The 20,740-nt window shown below is 37.6% G+C and overlaps 1 protein-coding gene across 2 annotated transcripts in view; it reads left to right on the top strand.

Annotated features, from left to right (window-relative positions):
* The window catches only part of PREP (prolyl endopeptidase), a 120,958-nt gene that overhangs the window by 76,629 nt on the left and 23,589 nt on the right, over positions 1 to 20,740 (top strand). For both annotated transcript variants that reach the window (XM_026845284.1, XM_026845286.1), the window contains exons 9-10: positions 479 to 676; positions 4,926 to 5,029. In XM_026845284.1, coding sequence (XP_026701085.1) covers positions 479 to 676; positions 4,926 to 5,029 — 302 coding nt within the window. The remainder of the gene's footprint in view (positions 1 to 478; positions 677 to 4,925; positions 5,030 to 20,740) is intronic.

Below are 20,740 nucleotides of genomic sequence, written 5' to 3'. Positions count from 1 at the left end.
GCCCATGGCAGGGGGGTTGGAACTAGATGATCTTTAAAAATCCCTTCCAACCCAAACCATTCTATGATTCTGTGATTTTAATGCATTTCTGTAAGTATTTCTGGCAATGATTAATATTTTGCTTGGGTTTTCCACTGAAATATGTGATATAGAGCAGAATTGATCTAAAAGCACCCCAAATGCATAAGCATCTTGGCTAAACAATTCTTTATTCCTTTCTCTGCGTAATTTAGCATCAAGTGGCATGATTAGTGCGTTTCCAAAGAATGTCAGCCTTTACTCTTGCGTTCACTTTATTTCAGAAGACGGGTGACTTTTGAAGATTTAAGATTTAAATTACATGCTTGTTAGAAATCTGGGTGCATGTATTTAGGTATGCTAAAGAATTTTAGAATCAAGTTATGTCTGATTGTTTTCTTTTTTTTTTTTTCTAAACTGTATTTTCCGTGGCTTTGTTTTTCTCTTCCACACTCTGCAGAATGGGTTGCTTGTGTGAGGTCCAACTTTCTGGTTTTGTGCTATCTGCATGATGTGAAGAATATCCTGCAACTTCATGACCTAGCTACTGGTGCACATCTCAAGACCTTCCCCCTAGAGGTTGGCAGTATTGTGGGATATAGTGGCCAAAAGAAGGACACTGAAATATTCTATCAGTTTACTTCCTTTTTATCTCCAGGTAAGTTTGTTTTTTTTTCCCCTTAGTTTTGTTCCTTTTCCTTGGAACAGTATCTTTCTTGTTTTCTGTTTTTTAGTAGTTATTAGGTACCTCTGAGATGCAGAATAACTGCTTCTCCCCATGTAGTAAGTAGTGTTTGTGCACTTCAATCTGTACCAGCCCTTGATCCGTGAAGCCTAAATAATATGCCTACTAATATCTGAGAGACCTGCATTGAGAAATTACATGAGACTGTCTTGTACTACAGATGAAATTATAGCATTCTAACAGCTCCTGCTTCATATAGCAGGATAAAAGTTTACAAATTCCGTTGAAGACATTTATTAATGTATCATGTGATTTTCATTATAATTTTGAAGAACATTAATAAAAGTTGCAAAAATGTTTTCTCTGACAACTTTGTGGATTCATTTGTGCATAGCCTCATTAGAGCACCCTTGCTATCTGTCCTTACAACATTTGGTGTTCTTGGATTGCTGTAGAAATCCTCTTTGTACAATCCTGCAAAGCCAGAGCTGTCCAAAGCATTATGTAGTATGTGTGTGGCACCAATAAGTATTTCAGGATTTTGAATAGGAAGGGAGTTTCTACAGAATAGTCAAGCTAGTATATGACACGAAAATGTATTTGCTGTTTGGTTTTGTTTGTGGGTTTTTTTTTTTCTCTCTTGATGGCCCAAACAATCAATAGCTAATACAGGACAGGATTCAAATATGGAGAGAGGACACAGGTTCCAGAATCTTTATCTGCTTCCAGGGTATTGTGAGTGATCATGAATCAGAAGATGATCAGAAATGTTCTTGTAGCATCTGATGTATATTTTTGTTCTGATTCAATCAGAGTACAGCCACATTGCAAAATGGCTGTATAATTGTTTTGATAGGTTTGCTGGTTTTGCTAGAAAGGACTGTGTCAAATTATCAAAATTATGTTCCAAACTTAGCAGATAATAATAATAATAATAATAATAATAATAATAATAATAATAATAATAATAGGAAATTCATCACAATTCTTATTATCATCATCATCATCATCATCATCATCATCCTTCCTACTGTTGTCTTACTGTTTACATAACCAGAAATAAGATATATTATGTTAGAGGTAAATGCAAGAGCGTCCTCAAGCTCTTCTCCAGTTGCAATGGCTGCAATGATCTGAATGTTGTTTAAAAGTTTGTGTAAAAGAGGACATCATACCATAGAACAAATTCAGGCTGACCACATGCCTCATCCAGTTGCACTCTTGAAAGGGTATGTTAAGCAAAATCTAAAAAGGGGTAAATTTGCAACATGTAACATGCTCATTTTCCTAGGCTAAGAGCAAAAGCTAAACCAGTGATACTTCAGTATCAGTCCAAGTAAACATCCAGGGACTTCCATAGAGAAGGTCAGACGTGGCATCAACAACTGCAATTCTTTGCTGTCCCAATGTAATGAAAGTAACTTTTACAAATGATTTCTGCCAACAACAGGTTCCACATTTTTAAGTAAGTCTTTAATAATTGGCCAAACCCAGGAGGAATATGTGCTGCTTCTCTATAATTAGTACTTGATTTAATAGTGCACAGAGGAAACCAAATATTCATTCTTTTATTGTTGTTGAGCAATAAGGCTTGAGCAAATGCTTCACTCTAACTTGATGGTTCAGATAGTTAATTTGCTCACATCCCACCTCATGGGGCCAGAAGTTGCCAGTCTTATAAGCATGTACCATTCATCTCAGCTGAGCCAGTAGAGTCTCTGCAGCTGCTAAACATGTGGAGGGGAAGAGCCTGAAGATCATCTTCAGCCTGTGGCTTGCCAGCCAGCAATGGCTGCTCTCACTTGCTTGCAGGTTGCTTAGGCAGATTTTTTTTCTCCTTTTTTTTTTTTTTTCCTCCTTTTCATCCATGTGCTTAGCATCTGCAGGGAGTTTGCCATGGCATAGTTCTGTTAACAGGGGCAGATCAACCTGGAATCTATAAGAAAGAGGAAGGGAAGAAATGGAGGTAGACTGTATGGGAATAAGGAAAAGGTAAGAAAAGCAGACCAGAGAGGTAATTTTTAGGTAGGTGTGTGGATCTTTTAATTTGCATGCAACCTCCATTCGCCCTATCAGTGGAATACCCAGACAAAAGGTATGGGCCTGGTTCTTGATTAACCCAGATCTTCCTACTTTACTATTACAAAGTATATTTTATTATTTTATATTTTAAAATTTATTTTTTTAGACTATTATTAGAAATCAGTATAATCTGCACTTGTATTAAATTGCACTCTTTTTTTCTAATTAGAAACAAATCAACATACTGGTGTTTAATATCTACAACAAAAGTAATAGTAAACACATATATGAAATAACGAATAAAGCAGTTCTGAAAACATAGATGCTGACACCATAAAAATTATTTTTGCCATTACCTGAAAAATTTGGCTTGCCCTGCTGTCCACTCCAGTCAGACACTCCCACTTAGGTGAGCACTCTAGTGTTTTGCATGTTTTTAGCACCCAGCAAAAGAGTACAGGCCCCAACCTTACTATGTTTTTGGATATTAAATGTCATGCTGCTAAAAATAGAACAAGAGATGCAATACCAGAGGTTGAATTGAATGTTACTATAATATTAGGTTGATTGACTCCTGAAATGCAGTCTTTAACTGGGCTTATACTTCATGATGTGATTTCCTAATTTGCAGCTATTCTACCTGCTCTGTGTATCATGTTTGCCGATACATTGTTCAGCTTGGGCAGCTGTACATATGTCAAATGACTGCTCTGCTTGTTACAGCCTGGTGTGCTTTCCTTTGTGCTTTCACATTGCTTTCTGGACTTAATCTTTAAAGGAAACACTACTTTAATGCTTGTTTGTACTTGCCACCTTGCATTAGGCTTGCTTGTGACAAATGAAGGGAAAAAATTTCCAGCAGATTAGAGTAGTCCTACTTTTATTGCTCTGTTAATTCTTCGTTACAGAAAGAGACTATCAGTTATTAGAAACATTGGTTTTCATCAGTGTTCCTCTGCCAATCTGTATCTTTTTGATTTTCTGCAGTCTATAAAGTCACCTAATGAGGCGTTTCCCTTGTATCAGATAAGTTTCCTCACTATTTCATGTTTCAGTATATTTTTTTATAGCTATAGCCTCTGCAATAATTACTTCTGGTTTCCTGAAAGTATCTAAAATATACACAATACAGTAGTATTTCAAATAAGTCCTATCCACCTTGGTTAATTTTATTACATTGAGGATCCCTGTAGGAGGCTTTTTGCCTTAACTTTTAATTTTCTTTTCCCTAATACATGTTTAAGATTTTTGAGACCATCTTGTCGTAAAGCAGAAAAACAAAGAGTAAATAAAACTGAGGCTAGTTTTATGTATCATATCTGTAGCATATCCATGAATATTAGGATTTTGTAATATGTTAACCAGTGTAGAAACACAATAGTCACACTGTGTGGTACATGCTCAAATGTTAGTAGGGTTGAATGGCAGGAGATATGATTTATAGTCTAAATGCAAAATTATTCTTGGCTAATTACACAGCTGTGTAGTGTCTAGATTGCTGGTCTGTTTGATTGTGCCTCTGCTGCAACCTAGAAGTTTTATACTGCTTATACACATACATTTTCTCTTGTGCACAATCCTTTGGAAATTATAGCCGCAACTCAAGCAAGCGAAGATGCCTTCAAACCTGCAGGATTGGCATGTAAAATAAATGAGACCAAATTCTGTGCCATTAACATAGGTAACCTGTGCTAGTCTGTCACAGTTTTAAGTGGATGCTCAACTCTTTCTGTTATCTGGGGGGACATTTGCATTCTAATTTCAAAATATTTTATCATAAAGAGAAACATGTTGACCTGAGTGAAATTATTGATATATTTATTCTCAGTCTGGTGGCTATAGAGATGTTTTAAAATTGACTTTATACTTCTTTCTTCCAACATTATCATTCTCAATAAATGCTATGTAACTTTATGAAAACAAATCTCTTCTCCTTTTTATTTAACCCACTTTGGATACCTTGCTTTGTATTGGTGGTAAAAAATATTCTTTCCATACAGAAAGCCTTTGCAGCCTTCCCAGGTGAAATGCATATACACATGTGTTAAATTGTATATGAACTGAAAGAATGTGTCTAGAGCTACTGTTTCTTCACCCTGCTGAATTACCGTTGCCATTCATTACTCCATCACAGTGCCTAAACTGGCATCCTTTTAATGATGGACATATACTAAACTGACAAACTGGCACTCTATTTTAGGTATTATATATCACTGTGATCTGACCAAAGAGGAACTGGAGCCAAGAGTTTTCCGGGAGGTGACTGTGAAAGGATTTGATCCTTCAGTTTACCAGACAATTCAGGTAATAAACATGAATCCTGCTGTCTTGCTCTGAGCATTTATACAAGACTTTAACAAAATTGCATTTGGCTAAGGTTAAGAGTGCTTTTATTAGTTCCTAGGTTGCAGGTCTGTGAGTGCTCTGAAGGAATTCCACAAAGTCTTGTTAAAGAGACTGGAAGATGCCACTGCAAGTAACCAGGGCAGACTCAATCCTCAGTCATCTTACATTATGAGGCAATATGTTTTCTAATTTTTTCCGATGTTATGGTATTCTTTGTTATTTGTTTTAACATCAAGCTGCTGCTCTTGCACTTTTATGTATTTCTTCCACCAGGGCAACTTGGCATGGCTCCCGTAGGCAAGTGTATGATAGGGCAAGGCTTAAGAGGCAGTGAAGAAATAGAGGAGACTTGAAATTGCAAGTCATCTTCCCAGCACTTCCACAGTATTTCAGGGCCCACTGTGGGAAGTGGCAACAATAGATAAAACACTTCTGTCCCCACCACTCTTGTATAAAAATAGTGATGATTTTTGCCACAAGTTCATACTGTGGATATCTATTAAGACATCAAGAAGAAATTGAGAGGAAAGAAGGAAATGCATTGATTCATTTGTAGCAGTCATCAAATATGAAATCTGTCACAGAAATATGAAGGGTCTTAACCATGTTTATTTGGAAGGAAAGAAGGAAAATATATAGTGATGTGAACGGAAAAATCATGTTCATTCATGTTGTGTAAGAATTTCCCATTCTGTCCACCTTTCCAAGAACTCCATAGTACATTATGTTCATTAATGCATCAGTGCAGTTACACTTGGAGGGACTCACTTTGACTTTCGTAAGATCAGGATTAGCCCCTTTGCTTGCAGTGCTGGAACAACTAGAACAAGGAACAAAAGATAAAAGCAATTTAAAATACATACATATATGTAATTAACATTTCTAATGTAAACCCCCATGAAACAATTATTGTACGGGTCTAACAGCTTTTAGTATTAGACGTTTAAGTGATTTGGGACAAGGACCCTTCCATTCTATCTGTACACCACCTAGTACCATAGGATATTGAGTCCATAGGATATTGCTTCAATACTTAATAAATAGTAGGCTAACACTGCATTAATACCATTTTAACTATTTCCCAAGGTTCTAATGATTCATTGGGACTACATGAATAAAGAATTAAAAGACAAACATATTTGTTCTGTGTATCATAGTTTCATGAAAAATGGGTGTTGTCAAATATGCCTGCTACCTCTTAGGAGGGTAAGATTGCATGGGTGGTTTATAATGTCATCAAATGCTTAGATTTCCTAAGAGGCCTTTTGCCTTGATAAAACAAAGGCCCCTGGATTTAAAAGTTTGCACAAGTGGAGTTAAATTTACAGACATGGATGATCTACAAACTGGTTCTGTGAGACATGAAGGCAGAGAGAAATGAGTGAGGTCTTTCCTAGCAAGGTCTAGTGCTGTTCAGTAAATTCCTCGGGAATCTAGAGAATAAAATATTTGGAGTCAACAAAGTAAGAAGGACAGCAGGGTACTGATTTATAAAGATGTGAATTGCCTGTTAAATGGTTGCATTATGACAATCTGCATTTCAGTATAGCCAAGTGAGGGTAAGACATCTGGGAACCAGAGAGGGATTTATGTCTCTTCAAAATCTGAAATCAGGTAGGTTGTCAGCTGGTCTCCTAGAGCTCCTTTTGCAATCCCTGGAAGGCCATAAACTGCATCTACAGTAACAAGCAGTGTGATTTAATAATCACAGGAGTGAAATGGTTTGGGCTGATGATCCAGTGTCCACTTTGAGAGTTTTACTTTGGACTGGCTGTAGTTTTGTCCTTTGGACAGAATTTCCATTATTGGTTGAAATACTTTTGGTGCACTCCTGGAGTATATCTGCTACGTGAGTTACATCCAGAAGGAATCCAGTCTCCATACACTGAAACCTGTCAGCTGTGGGAATAGAGAGTGGTGAGGAGATTTGGTTTAGAACCACACTTCTGTTTTGAACTGAAATGCTATTGTAGGTCCACCAAAGGCTCAGGCAGGTATCTCAGTTTAGTAACATGGGGACTCCTTTGGGGGTGCCTGTTCCTCATATGGAAGTGAAGGCACATAAGAATTAGCTAAGTTTAAGGTTCATAAAGTTAAGAGAAATTACTCCTGTGGAAAGCAGTGTATGCTACAGGTGATATAGAACAGGTTCAGGAAAATACAGGGCTCTTCATAGACTACTGCATTGACATCATAACAGGTATTGTGACATAAAAAATTATGCAAAATATATGGTTTTAAATGGTAAGTAATCTTTCCACTAAACACAGCTTTGGTAAACCCCTGATAAAATACTATGTCCAGTTCAGGACTTTAAGATAGATACGGAACTTCAAGAGAGAGTTCATAGAAATTTACTGAAATCAGAGGATCATTTAGATTGGAAAAGACCTTTAAAGGTTATCGAGCCAAAACTGGAAGCCTAACACTGCCAAGTCCACCACTAAACTATGTGTCAGATCCAGGTGATGACATCGGACCGGCCTCCACCAGTGGTGACACCTTACTGGACCCAAGCAGGGTCAAATATACAAACACCATACATGCACAGATGATCAAAAGGCTTTTATTACCTTGGCATCCCCAACAATTACCTGAGCAAGGTAAACAGCAAGTGGGGAGGTCCAAGGCACCGCAGAGCAATGGCCCATGTCAAGGAACAAGGGGTATGAGTTCATGAAGCTTTTCTGTGAGAGTGCACACGCGCAGTAAATCTAGATAACACAATGGCTAGTGTATAGCCTTGCAGGTGGACACATACAGGGAAAGTGCATGACAGGGAAATCCAGCCTAGGGCAACATAAGCAATGATATGCCACAATGGGAAATAGAAATCTCCGCTGCCTTAAAGAGCATAAAGGGATTTATTATAAAGAATCTTGGAAATAAGCATAGTGACCTCCATTGCCTATCTCCTCACCATTCTTACACACATAACTGTAAACTGTGTCCTTAAGTGCCATATCTACACATCTTCTAAATACCTCCAGGACTGGTGACTCAGCCAAAATAATAAGGGGTCTAGAAAAACAGTCATATTGAGATACTTGCAATTTACTGAAGAATATTGGAAGTTAGATTATTTATTTTATATGTAGGATTTTGCATCTGTAGAGTAAGAGTGGAATAAAGGATTTTTCTTTCTGTAGACAAAGGTATAACAAGATCCAGTGTCTAAAGTGGAACTTAAACTTAGCCTGGAAAAGGATGAAATGACCTAGGAAATAAAGTTAAGCAACAGTGTGACAACATGGCTTGGTGTCTTTAAAAGGAGATTAGATGTTTTTCTTAATCTTTTTTTTTTTTTTAGTTTTTCTCTAAAAACATAAAGTAAGTAGTGTGTGTGCATGAGGTGGTTGTGAACAGCCCCATCTGTTTGTCTCTGTATCTCCAGACAGAAATAAGTGTGTTGTAGAAGACAGAGAATGTGTTTTTACTACTTTACTCAAATTCATTAAGGGACTTCCATAGGAAAATTTCAGGGCATAGTGGGCTGAAAAAGAGAAGGAAAACAGTATTGTCTTTTGGAAAGAACTTGGAACAATTATGATACTGCCATCAAACTCGGAAGGATAATAATGGAACACAAATACCCATGTAATTAAAAAGGGTTTAGAATGGGTTGCCATAAATTAGAAATAATGTATTTTTCTAGTAAATCAAATTTTATTAAATAAATGTCTAGAAAAACAAAATCTCATTTTACATTTAAATCAATTACATGCTAGATTAAGGTAAAGTAGAACAGTAATACAAATAATGTCAAGGAGGAAGCATGCTGTTGCTATGCCCTTGGAAACCTTCACTTTGTAAATCACTGGCAGAGATTCACTGCTAGGCTGTAATGAGGTTGAAGTTAGTATCACTGATTCTGGTTTTCTCTTTACTCACTCCTGCTCAGTACCAGCTCTAGGGAAATGTGACCTGTGTAGTTGCAATTGCATCAGTGCTTATAAAGGGCACTCTTAGCTCACCACTTGTGCAGTTTTGCCTTCTATCAACAAATGATCTCAAGTGTGGCATTATCTTGGTAATTAGTTTCCCATATCATTCAGATCCATGGAGAAATCTCAGCTTAGCTATGAAAGAGGCTGTTTGTCAAGGCCAGAGCTGGGACTGCCTGGTCACCTTTGTAGTAACTCATCCTGCCAGTGCTACTCACTTCTGCCAGACTCCAGTCCTCCTTCCCATTTGTGGGATCCCAGTGGGACCCTTGATAATGCTTCTGCTTGGAGGAGGGAAAGGGAGATGGCAGCTTACCAAGGCAGTTTATAAATGGCTGTCAACCTAGACTATAGCCTTGCACAGCCATTGCAAAACTTGGGCAGCATTGCAGGGAATTGTGAAAGAAACTCAAAATTAAGCGTACTGAGAATAGGCAAAGGAGAATGAGCAACACTCTGGAATTTATTTCATAATTTTAATTTCCATAACACTTACTTAGTAAAGAATAATATTGCTGGCTCTGTTCTGATCCATGTCCATAATGAGAGACACGTCTCCTGCCAAGGTTCTTCCTTTATTCTCATATACCTGAAGAAATACCTACTAAGACTAGCAATCTTCCTAGCTTTGCCTTTGTAGCATAAATGAAACTTACTAAAGTTGTTGTTCTTTAGCAGTCTTTGAACATAACTGAGTTAAGAAGACATGAACTGAAATGTAAGGTGTCATGTGTATATGAAACTTGAATGAATGGCAATTGGAAATGCCACAGTGCCTGTCTTTTGCTCATTCGTATCCACTTTACAGTATTTTATAGGTGCTGTGCAGTGCAAGTGTAGACCTGTAATAAAGGTTGCTACACTAAGTAAATATATGGTAGAGCAGCTGCTTTGTAGTACTTGAGGTTAAGTGCTTACCCTTTGGTAGCCCAAAGTAAGAACAAATTTGCCAACTTATCTTGCACTGAAGGGAGAGCTGTTTCAAGGTACCTGATACTTAGGTTGTTGGCTCTGTGTGACACCCTGCAAGTACACAGTCTAACTTACTCTGCAGTAGCTTATGTATATGCCATTACCTTGAAATATTCTGTGTAACCTTCACGAAAAAGTCAGACTGATTAAAATGCTTTCCGCACATCAAAAATTTATCCTGGCTACTTTTGGTGAACGAAGTTGCATTAATAACTTTTAATCTGCCAAACACTTCTTGAAACTTGTCTCTGCTTCCCTGCACACTTCCATCCATCACAATGACAGACTTTTTCAGGAAATACCCTGGAGTGGGTTTTACAGGAGGAAAAAACACTTTGGCAGGAACTTAAAAATGACACTTGCCTTAAGCTGTTTATTGCATAAATAACTCAATTGCTGCTTTAAATAAAGCCTTTATTTTATCTTCACAAAATTGCCAACTGAGTTCTTATATGCTTCTCCATATTAACACCTCACAGGGACACTTAATCATGGGTAATCAGTCTTCTGGCCTGGCTCACAACTCACCTACTTTCGGGCTGATATGCAGGATTGTAAGTGTTGAAATTGCAACAATAAAAATGTTGTTTGGCTCCTTTCGCCATTCTTTGAATACCTTCCCATACTGTCCTTAAAATAGTTTGATATGAACCAAAGATAGGTACTGCTATTGGCAGATGCATTTTTGGATTAGCTCTTGCAGGAAGAATATGTGAAATTCATAACACAATTTAGTTTTACAACTTAGTTTGATTTAAAAGCAGCTGCTATTTAGATATTGTTGCAGAGATTAAAGAAGGACAAGTCTTAAAAAGGGTAATTCTTTTCTTGGGACTGGGGTGAATTTCCTCATCTTTTGCAGAAGTTATTTTTATAGGTGAAGTAATTGTCATGAGAAGTTTATTGTTCAGTCTTTCACCTCCATCTTCCAGCCCTTACAGCACTGATTTCAAGTTATGAACCACTGATAGGCAAAATTTGTTTACAGGCATTCAGATTCCTAGTGGAACTTTACACTATACAGTTTGGCATAGTGGTTAATCTCTTGTTTCAGGAAAACAAAATGCTGAGAGAGAAGATGAGTCAGGCTTGAGGTTGATTGACAGAGTTGTGGGAGAAGCTTGTGCACAGCACCTGCCCACGCTAATCCTGGATCTTGCCATTGCTGGTGGTGTCATTCCATGAGCATTAGATACCCTCATCAAGATAAAAACTAACAGAGGAAAGCAGTGTCCTATGAAAGCTGTAGTAAGCTCAACCTGCTTAGCAGTGCAAGAGCTGATATTATAATTGCTTTTTCAGTGTGGTTATAGAGATGATCATAACGTTTCATTCCCTTATCTACATATACATGAATAGATCACTGGAGTTTGGAGAGAAATTCAGTAGCTTTGAATCTATCTCTGTTGAGAAAAAGCACTCTCATACTGGAGAAAAAAGGCATGTACTTTTCACACTGATTCTGAGCAGAGACAAAGAATTCTTCCCTTTTCTTCAGAGGTGTAAGTTGTTTTGGCATCATTTTCTTCACGCTCCCGAGTATCTGTCACAGTCAAAAGGGGATTGATTTTTGAGGAGTTGGACTTTCTTGCTTGTAACAGTATTTGGGGCTTGAATCCTGCCTTGATCTCACAGGGTGGGCGGGTAGAATTCATACTTGGGGCAAACAAGTTGCTTATTGTAGTTTGTTTCTATTCTACTCCTTTTATTTCTTTGTGATTCCATATTGCAGTAAGGGAGAAAATTAAAAAATACTGGGAGTACGAGGGAATGTGAACAAACTCAACAATTCTGTCAATTGCTACAGTGTAGCAGACACTTGCCCTCTTACAGGGGGAAAATGAGCTTTGAGCTGCTTCCATCAGAGCTCCCAGGAAGAAGGCTGAAGTCTTCAGCTCTGATCTCTGCCAGTGTTTCAGCAATGGCTGTGGTTTTGGCACCAAGACAACAATCTTGCTCTGGAGGACATCAACAAAATCACAGTGACAGCTGTGGCAGCATTGGCTGTTTGCCTGTGTGAATTTAGCAACTTACACCCTTGGCATGTGGCTGTTACAAACACCACTTTACTCTGCCATTACCTCTTCTAATTGCAGGTCAGTGAAGAAACACAAACTGAAAATGTAGTCCTCTAGTTTTAAGACCCTGTATTTCTTGAAAGGCAAGAGATTTTATATTAAATATGTTACATATTTGCAGCCACAGTACACTCCATTTCAAAGAGGTAAAAGTATGAAGGACTTGGTTTCTGGAAGAGTATCAAGTGAAGAATTTCCCATAATAACCTTACGTGCTTATGAACTTTGAGATCCTTTTGCCTGAGCAGAGGAGTGACAAGTGGCTCCACACCCATTATGTTTAAGCAGCCCCATCTAATACACATCAGAAAATTCACATCAGTAATTCTCACAGACCATAATATTCCTTAAGTGTCTGGAGTAGGAACCAGATCTCTCTATTCCAAGTAAGAGAATGAAAGGATAGGACTTTTCATTGCCTTCTTCAGCAATCCGGTTCAAATCCTGGTTTAAGACCTAAATGCAGGGGGTTGCTTTATCCCTTTCTTACATACCACAGGGGACTGCTGTACAATTTAGGATGCTGAGAGCTGTTGTTCAGCAGAATGCAGAACAATAGAAATACAGTTTGGGATGGAGGAGTGCAGAATTGCTCTTAGGAAGAATTCACACAATACCAGACCACACAGTGTGGAGGATAATACTAAAATACCAGTCTTCATGTTCATTTGGATCATCTTACAGGCTTTGTGATTCACTTGGACCAAGCTCTTAATATTGGTTTGTTTATTTTTCTGCTAAGTGTGCAGGGAATTGAAGAGCTGCTTAAAATATTAGAGTCTGCAGAACCTTCATGCTCAAGATACTATAAAAATATTCATTTGTTTTAAGCCTACGAGAGAAGTGATAGCTTAGTAGTTTAACTAAAAGTCATTGTGAAGTATACTTATGCCTTACTCAGTAGATCTTTTGTTTGAACTCTCAGTGGTTTGTTTTCCACTTTTTCAATGAATGGAGATGTTGACATACTCAATCCCAATCTGCATTTCATGTTCTTTCTCAGAATTCCTTAAAACACAAGGTGAAATAACAACATGGATTAAAACAGAGATGTAACCATTGAACATAGTGTAGAGAATCCCTTTTTACATACAGGAGTTTTAAACAAGAGCTTAAGCAATTTTAATAGATCTTAAAGGATTGTTTTACAGCTTCCCATATCTGAAATGATTGCATCCTTAATTGTGAATAAAAAATAGTTTTGATTTTTACAGTAAATGGTGAAATACATTTTTCCATCAGGAAAAAGTTTTAAGTCATTCACTCAGACACCTTAAATGAACATGTGTGTTTAAGCCTTCAGGAATTTCAGTAGGTAGATTCTTTGCTGATACAGAGAGATTAAAATGACAATGTTATAGTAAAAAAGCTTATTTCTTGTCCTCTTTCTTAACAAATCACTGAATTTCTTCCATTCTCTTTTCTCCAGCTTTCATGTGCACTCCTGTGATTGATCTCACCTCCAGTAATTAACCATGAACACATTACTATTTTAATTAACTGCCTTACAAGATTAAGAATTTTATTTAACGATTCTCAGTGGGAATCCTTTAACTTTTCTTCTCCCTTTTGTATAAGCATATCAGTGTTATTTCTCAAAGGCAGTGAGCATTATTAGCTTCATTCTACAGGAGCAGAAGCATTCAGAATAACATTTGTCTGTGGTTGCACATTGATGAGGTATTGCACTGGGGCTTTATTTTGATGGTTTGCTACTCTCTTTGCTGGTCGTCAGAGTTGAGTCTTCAGATGAGGTTTGAAAACTTAATCAAACAGGTTATTAAAGTCTTACACAAGTAGCAGTTCATAGAACTTCAGCATCAATAAAAAGCCCCTGTTCTTGATACCTCTAATAGTATTAAATGCTGACAAAATTAGTGTTAGTATGGTGTTTGTGTCTTGTATAGTGCAGATCGAACAGGCAGTTCCATCAGTGATGGAGGATCAAACACACAGGATGCTTCCACAAAAAAAAACTGCTCTGAAGCTTCTCTGTGGCTCTTTAATTCTTATTTAGACCAAGCAGTCATAAAAATAAAAAATTTCATCAGACTATAACTGCATGTATAGTTCTCCACTGAAAGAAAGAAGTAGTAGCTACCACTTTTCTTTCTCTGTCCCTTTTTTGAGGCTAAATGTCAAACTTTGGCATGCCAGCATTGTTCAGAATGAGAGCACTCCTCTGCAAGTGTGAGAATTTTTCTAGCCATCTGCCCACCCATTACTTTGACTCATAGAGCCTACCCAGGAGGATGTTAAATTGTCATGATAATGCTGCATGGAGGACAGATCGCTCTGGGACCACAGTCCTTGGTTTTATTCACACAGCTGGCAGAAGATCATTAGATAATTACAGTTGTGAGTCATCACTGGTGTGGGCCAGCATTTGAGCCATTGATCAAGCAAGGAAACACACTGAATTCCTTTACCAGGCCACCAAGATAACCAGACTTTTCTGGTTGTCTTTTTAGTACTGTGCTAGCAGTGTCGTGTAAGTCTGTTGAATAGTCATTAGGCTTCCAAAGAAAGGGATTTACATTTAGTATATGTACATGCAGGTTTATATCTGTCTGCCACAGGATGGTTTTTAAATTCAAGCAAATTTGCAGAATAGTAGTTATAGTTGTTTACTTGTTAAAGAAGCCCATACTACTTGAGAATAAAATAGTGTGAGCTCTCTTTATAGATGTTTACACACCTGTAATATATATGGGCAAATTTTAAAATATTTTAATTTTGCATCTAATTTTAACATTTACATTTTTAATATTTAAATATTTAGGCCATTTTCTGAAATTTCCCTTATACAAATTCTCAGTGCAAGTGGTGGATTTTTTAATGTCTCTGTTCTCACCAGCTGTAGATTATATTATATATGTAAAGTCCCTCAATGGCCTTCACATCTCTCAAAACAATCATGGTTTTGTAAAAAATGAAAGGCTGAGAGAAGGGAGGCACTTGTTCTCTTTCAGAGTCTTTGTCGTCTTCACTTCTGCTTTTGAAGCCTCTCTTCTTGAAATCATATAAATTACAGATAAAAACAATCTCAAAAGCTCATTTAATCCATTGTAGTCCAAGAGGTAGGATATTGGCTGTTCTGCAAGAAGAGAGGAACTGGCTGTTACTGCCCAGCAGGTGGTTGCAGGTGTGAACAGAAAAACCTGTAGCAGAGCTGCTGTAGTAACCAAGGGACAGAAAAACTGGGAAAGGGAAGAAACTACAGTGCCTGAATGTGGTTGGAGGTGATGGCAGCATGGGCATGTAGCAGTGTCCCAAAGCTGGCCATCCCGGCTACCAAAGCTAGAGCATGCTGATCTGTCCTGGGCTCTGTGGCAGGTCACTTCTTCCTGTGCCATTCCCGACTGGCTTTTGTCTGCCTTGTGTTTAAAAGCCTAGTCTCCCTAGGCAATCTGTCCCAGTGTCTCACTGTATTTACTGTTACAAAGCTTTTGCAGGGAGCAGGGTGTTTGCCACAAGATCTCGCCTGAATTCCCTTGCTACAGTTGAAATGCATTGCTTTTTGTCTCTCACAGACACAGAAGACAGGTAATTCTCTTCTAGTTGCAGCAAACTTCTGCATATTTAGAGAATGTCACCATGTATCCCTGCATTTTTTTTCCTTTAGACTGGAAATAGACAAAGCAAAGCCTGCACTCTGTTCAGTTTTTCTAGTGGATTGTACTTTTCGGACATCCTATCACTCTTGTTTCTCTCCCTGAAATCTCTTTAGATGCTCCACATATGGTGTGCCATGATTTAAACTGAACACAGCACTCTAGCTGAGGCTTTGCAAATGTTAAATACAGCAGAAATGTGCTTCATACGTCTTGTGGGTGAGGCTTTGTCTTGTATGTCCCAGTATAGGGTTTCTCTTTTCCCTGACTATTCATTGTTTGTTCGAGTTCAGTTTGGCATGTACTATAACTCCAAGATAACTTTTCTGAATTATTTTTGAGTCACTTGTTCCCTATCCTGTGTGTCATTGCACCTGTCCTGTTGCATTTCTGTCCTGATTGAGTTGCATTTTTTTTTTCAGGTAGTTTTTCCTTTTCTTGGTTACTCCTTCCAAAAAGCACTCCCTTGTCTCCTCTTTTCTGCAGCATCTCAGTGTTTCCTGTTAGCAATTAAGCTTCCCCACAGCTCCATATTCCATTTAAATACTTTACAGTGGATGCATCTCTCATTGTGAATGGTGTCCCTGTAGGCCACCAGGGAACTGGGATGTTTTCAGAATAGAAATGGCTCTGGCAGAGCTGGGAGGTTTGTGTTTCAGAGCTGCAGGCCTCCAAGAATGCACAAGTCAGTAACTAGTTTATGCAGTCATTTATTAGGCTTATTCAACTGATGCAAAGAGGTTTAAGGTAGTACAGCAGCCTGCAGAGAACAAAATAGAAGATTGTTACTCCTTTATTTACTTGTGTTATCACAGCACTTTGGAGTCTTCGTCATGGAGCACGTTCACCAGTGTGCTGGATAACATGGAAATGCAGGCCATTGCAGGGCTCTTACCAACTGCAGCTTGAAAGAAGGACAGAGAAATAAATTGTATTTGGAAGATTAATTATGTTAACTGTGCATTAACTACATACAGGAAACAAAAGCAAATTAGAATTGCCAGTATTTAAAACTAATAAAAATGCAGATAAACGTTTGAGAGATATATTTATTAAAATAAATATTATATTTATAAATTGTCGATTTATAAATAAATATTTTAATAACTTTTTATAATTTTTTATAAACTTTTGAGAGTGATATATTTTTATATATCACCACAGCCCAATAAAATTATACTTACTTTCTTCACCCGGGGCCAGAACTGCTTGGTGGATTAGGATTTTGTTGTTGTTGTTGTTAATTAACATTCATCACCATGGTGGAAAACAGATTAATAGAGTTGAGATGGAAAGCAGCAATTTCAAATGTTGGTGAGATCTTATGTAGATTTGATTCAGACAGTGTAACCAAGTTGTTCATAACCCAGCAGCTTCTGCAAAGTAAATGAGGCTGTGTAGCCACTGCCTGGAGCAGACTGCAGTTTAAAGAGATAAAGGGAAGCAAAGGGGAGCATATCTTATAAAGTAAAGCTATGACTCTTGCATTTAATGTGAACATGATTACCTTAGAAAAGGATGCATATTAACCAAAATGATCATACAATAGTTGTGAGCAGTTCAGTTTGTACTAAGAAAATAATTTTTACTGAATAGAAATGAGGAGGTTCTGGAGAACCTCTCATCAGTGTTCTATAGCACAGTCACACCTCTTAATAATATGGTGACATTTTTGGACATTTTCAATGGCATAGTCTCCATTTATACCTAACAGAAAAAATTTCCACTAATAACAGGTAAGGCAAAGCTGAAAAGGCTTCTTAGTCAATAGCTTTTTATCTAGACAGATTTGGTATATTGTTTTTTCTTATTAAATTATCATTCACTGGTGAAGAGAGAGGACCAATTAAACAGAGTGCTTCAATAAGTATCCAGAGATGCAGTTGTGAACTTGTGTAAGTGGAACACATATGAGTGAGATTGATCAGGAGTCTTTTGTCTTGTCCACCCTGAGTACAAGATCAGAAGTAGTAAAAGTTTTAAAATGGCAAATCTTGGGGCATTCAGAAAGAATGATTTTTTCCAAGGAAAAGGAAAGAAGGTTGACTTTGTACCCAGAAACAGTTCAGTCACTAATAATGTGAGTTTTTTTCCTGTGGGCTTTTGTGTGCTTATGATCCAGTACAAATTCATCAGTGCACAATTCTATTAAGAGTAATCTAGTTTGCATCTTCATTTAACAGTTGATTTGATTTTGTCAACACTGCCCAGAGATACTGATAGAATATCATCTTTCCTTAGATTAATTATTTCTGTTCTGTCCTTGAGACATCTCCCAGGGAATTTATGGAACAAGGGAAGCCTCTTAGAAATACCATTATTATTCATAGTAACTAGTTTTTCAACTGTGTAGATGAATGATACAGAGAGATAGATGATTTCCTTAGTTCTGGCTTGTTATTCTCACAGATGGGGAAAAATTGATACATAAATTCTTCCTGACAGCTCCCTGAACTGCTTGCTTTTCAGCCAATTTGTCAATTATTTTTGAAAGTAATAGTGCATGATGATCACTGCTAACAGCTAAAAATAGACAAGATGCAGAAAAGCTTCAAAGCATAATGGTAGAATGCCTAAAATTGGGGAATCTTTTACCAATAGGAGCATCCCTGACTTTTTCCTTCGACTTACTGGTGGGTTTTGAACTGTTGACTCTCACTGAAGTTAGCTTAACACCATTAGACATTTGATCTGTTGATTTATTAGTAATTGATTATTAGTAGTTCAGTTCCTTATGACTGATAAATGTTTGTTGAATTTTGCTATCTTGTTCACAGTTTTCCCAAGAAAGAAGATTGCTACAATCTGTCCTTAGTTTTATGACTTTAAAAAACACAGGCTTTCCTCTTTTCTCCTTCATTTTTCTACTCCTTGTTTCAACAGTATTACAGGGATGCATCAGCACACTTCTTGGTGTTCCTGTTATGACGTACGTTAAATTTTTGATTATGACATCTGTTTGAAAATTACACTGTCAAGTGAAATTTTTTCTGGATTGCTTTATACTAGTTTTAGTTTTAATTTTTTCCATAAGTATTGTTAACAACAGTGTCACAGAAACTCATTCTCGTAATTCTTTCTTACTTCTTGCTACTCAATGGGTGTTTTTTCTTAATTGTACAGAGAGTACTGCATATCTGAAAACAATAGATGAGCCTGAAGTACTGTCTCCACAACAAGGAGGTGGTCACAAAGACACAACTGTTGAAATCAATAGTATCTGATCCTTAGAATTACTTTTTTCTAAGCTAGCACCCCAAATATTTGCTAGGACTTTAGTTTATCCTTAACCATTCTCAAGGGATTTTTTTTTTCTTCTGCAATTTTGGGGTTTTTTAATGATGTAGGGTCATAAATGGGTAACTTTAAATTCAAGCTTAAATCTCAGAAATTAAATTGTTTGTAGTGATAATTTGAGTGAGGAACCACACATGGAAGTGCTTTACAATACTTTTAAGTGACCTGTTTATTTCAGTTATGTTCCTCGGAATGAATATTCACAGGGTAGATGATCTGGGACTGGTTTTGAAACATGCATTGTCCAGTGCAGGTGATCTCTGTTTCTTTTCAAACCAAAAAGTAGGAATGAAGAATATCAGCTATTTTTTCAATATTGTACTAGCACGTGCAGAATTTTTATAGACGTTTAGTGCTTTATAGCAGCTCTGGTTTTGGGTAGCCAACTTGACATCTATAAACATGGTATGATTCTCGAAGGAAGAGAAAGCAGCATGCTCTAAAATTGTCCAGCTATTGAAAATGATAAATAAAGCTTCTTGGCAGTGTAAGTGGAATGTATGTGTCCGCCTGGGGTTTTGACACAAGCTGGACACTTGACATCACCAGGGCCAAGACTGAATTTGTTCTGTGCAAGAATTTTTGAATACAGGTTTACAGATGAAATCTGAACACCCTGAACTGTGTAGGTGCCCCTTTTTTTAGGGAGAAAAAACAATGCTGGTTGTGTCCTCTTTTTGAAGCTTATAAAAGCTTGACAGCGCAGCTGTGTTGAGATAACTGAGCAAGATGGAGTCAGAAACAGAAAAGATGAATTAGGCAGTTACTGTTTTGAGTGAATATATCTCTTTTTTAGCATGTTGAATTAGATGTGTGCACCTACCACAGCATAAAGATGTGACCAGTAGAATTAGGGAGGTGATAGTCCCCCTCTACTCCACACTGGTGAGGTCACACCTGGAGTATTGTGTCCAGGTTTTGGGCACCTCAATATGAGAGAGATATTGAGGTGCTGGGGCGAGTGCAGAGGAGGGCAACAAAGCTGATGAAGGGCCTGGAGAACAAATCCTATGAGGAGCAATTGAAGGAGCTGGGACTGTTTAGTTTGAGGAGGAGAAGGCTGGGGAGAGACCTCATCACTCTCTGCAGCTACCTGAAAGGACATTGTAGAGAGGTTGGTGCTGGTCTCTTCTCACAGGTGATTAGTGACAGAACAAGAGGGAATGGCTTTAAACTGCAACAGGGGAGGTTCAGACTGGACATTAGGAAAAAAAAATTACAGAAAGACTAGTTAGAACTGTGGAATAGGCTACCTGGGGAGGTGGTGAAGTCACCATCCCTGGATGTGTTTAAGGGTCGTTTAGATGAGATGTTGGGGGATATGGTGTAGGGGAGAACTTTTTAGAGTAGGGCTGATGGTTGGACTCAGTCATCCCAAGGGTCTTTTCCAACCTGAATGATTCTGTGATAAAGCCATAAATAAGAATAGTTATTATGGAGTTGCTTGCATAAGGTAAGCTCCCCTCCTTGCTTACCCCGTTGTAAGTTACCTCTAAGTTTTTATTCTTACAATGTTTTTCATTACAGCTTGAACAGATTTCCAGCATGGTAAAGATAAGTAGTGTTTACTTTCTAATGCCTACATACTATTATGGTGAGTTGTCTCCCGTCAGACCAGTTTTCTCAATGAAGTAAAGCTTGATTTAATGAAAAAATGGTACTAGCCAGCAGCTGTTGCTTATGTTTTTATTTATAACTGTGCTACTTCCATTGACACAGCTCTTTGCTTATGTCATGCTATACTACTTCATAGTAATACATTTA

The sequence above is a fragment of the Athene cunicularia genome (genome assembly GCF_003259725.1).
Source record: "Athene cunicularia isolate RWA chromosome 3 unlocalized genomic scaffold, athCun1 chr3_part1, whole genome shotgun sequence".
In the NCBI taxonomy this organism is placed as follows: domain Eukaryota; kingdom Metazoa; phylum Chordata; class Aves; order Strigiformes; family Strigidae; genus Athene; species Athene cunicularia.
Note: the sequence above shows the minus strand (reverse complement) of the source record. Positions and strands in the feature narration are given on the sequence as shown.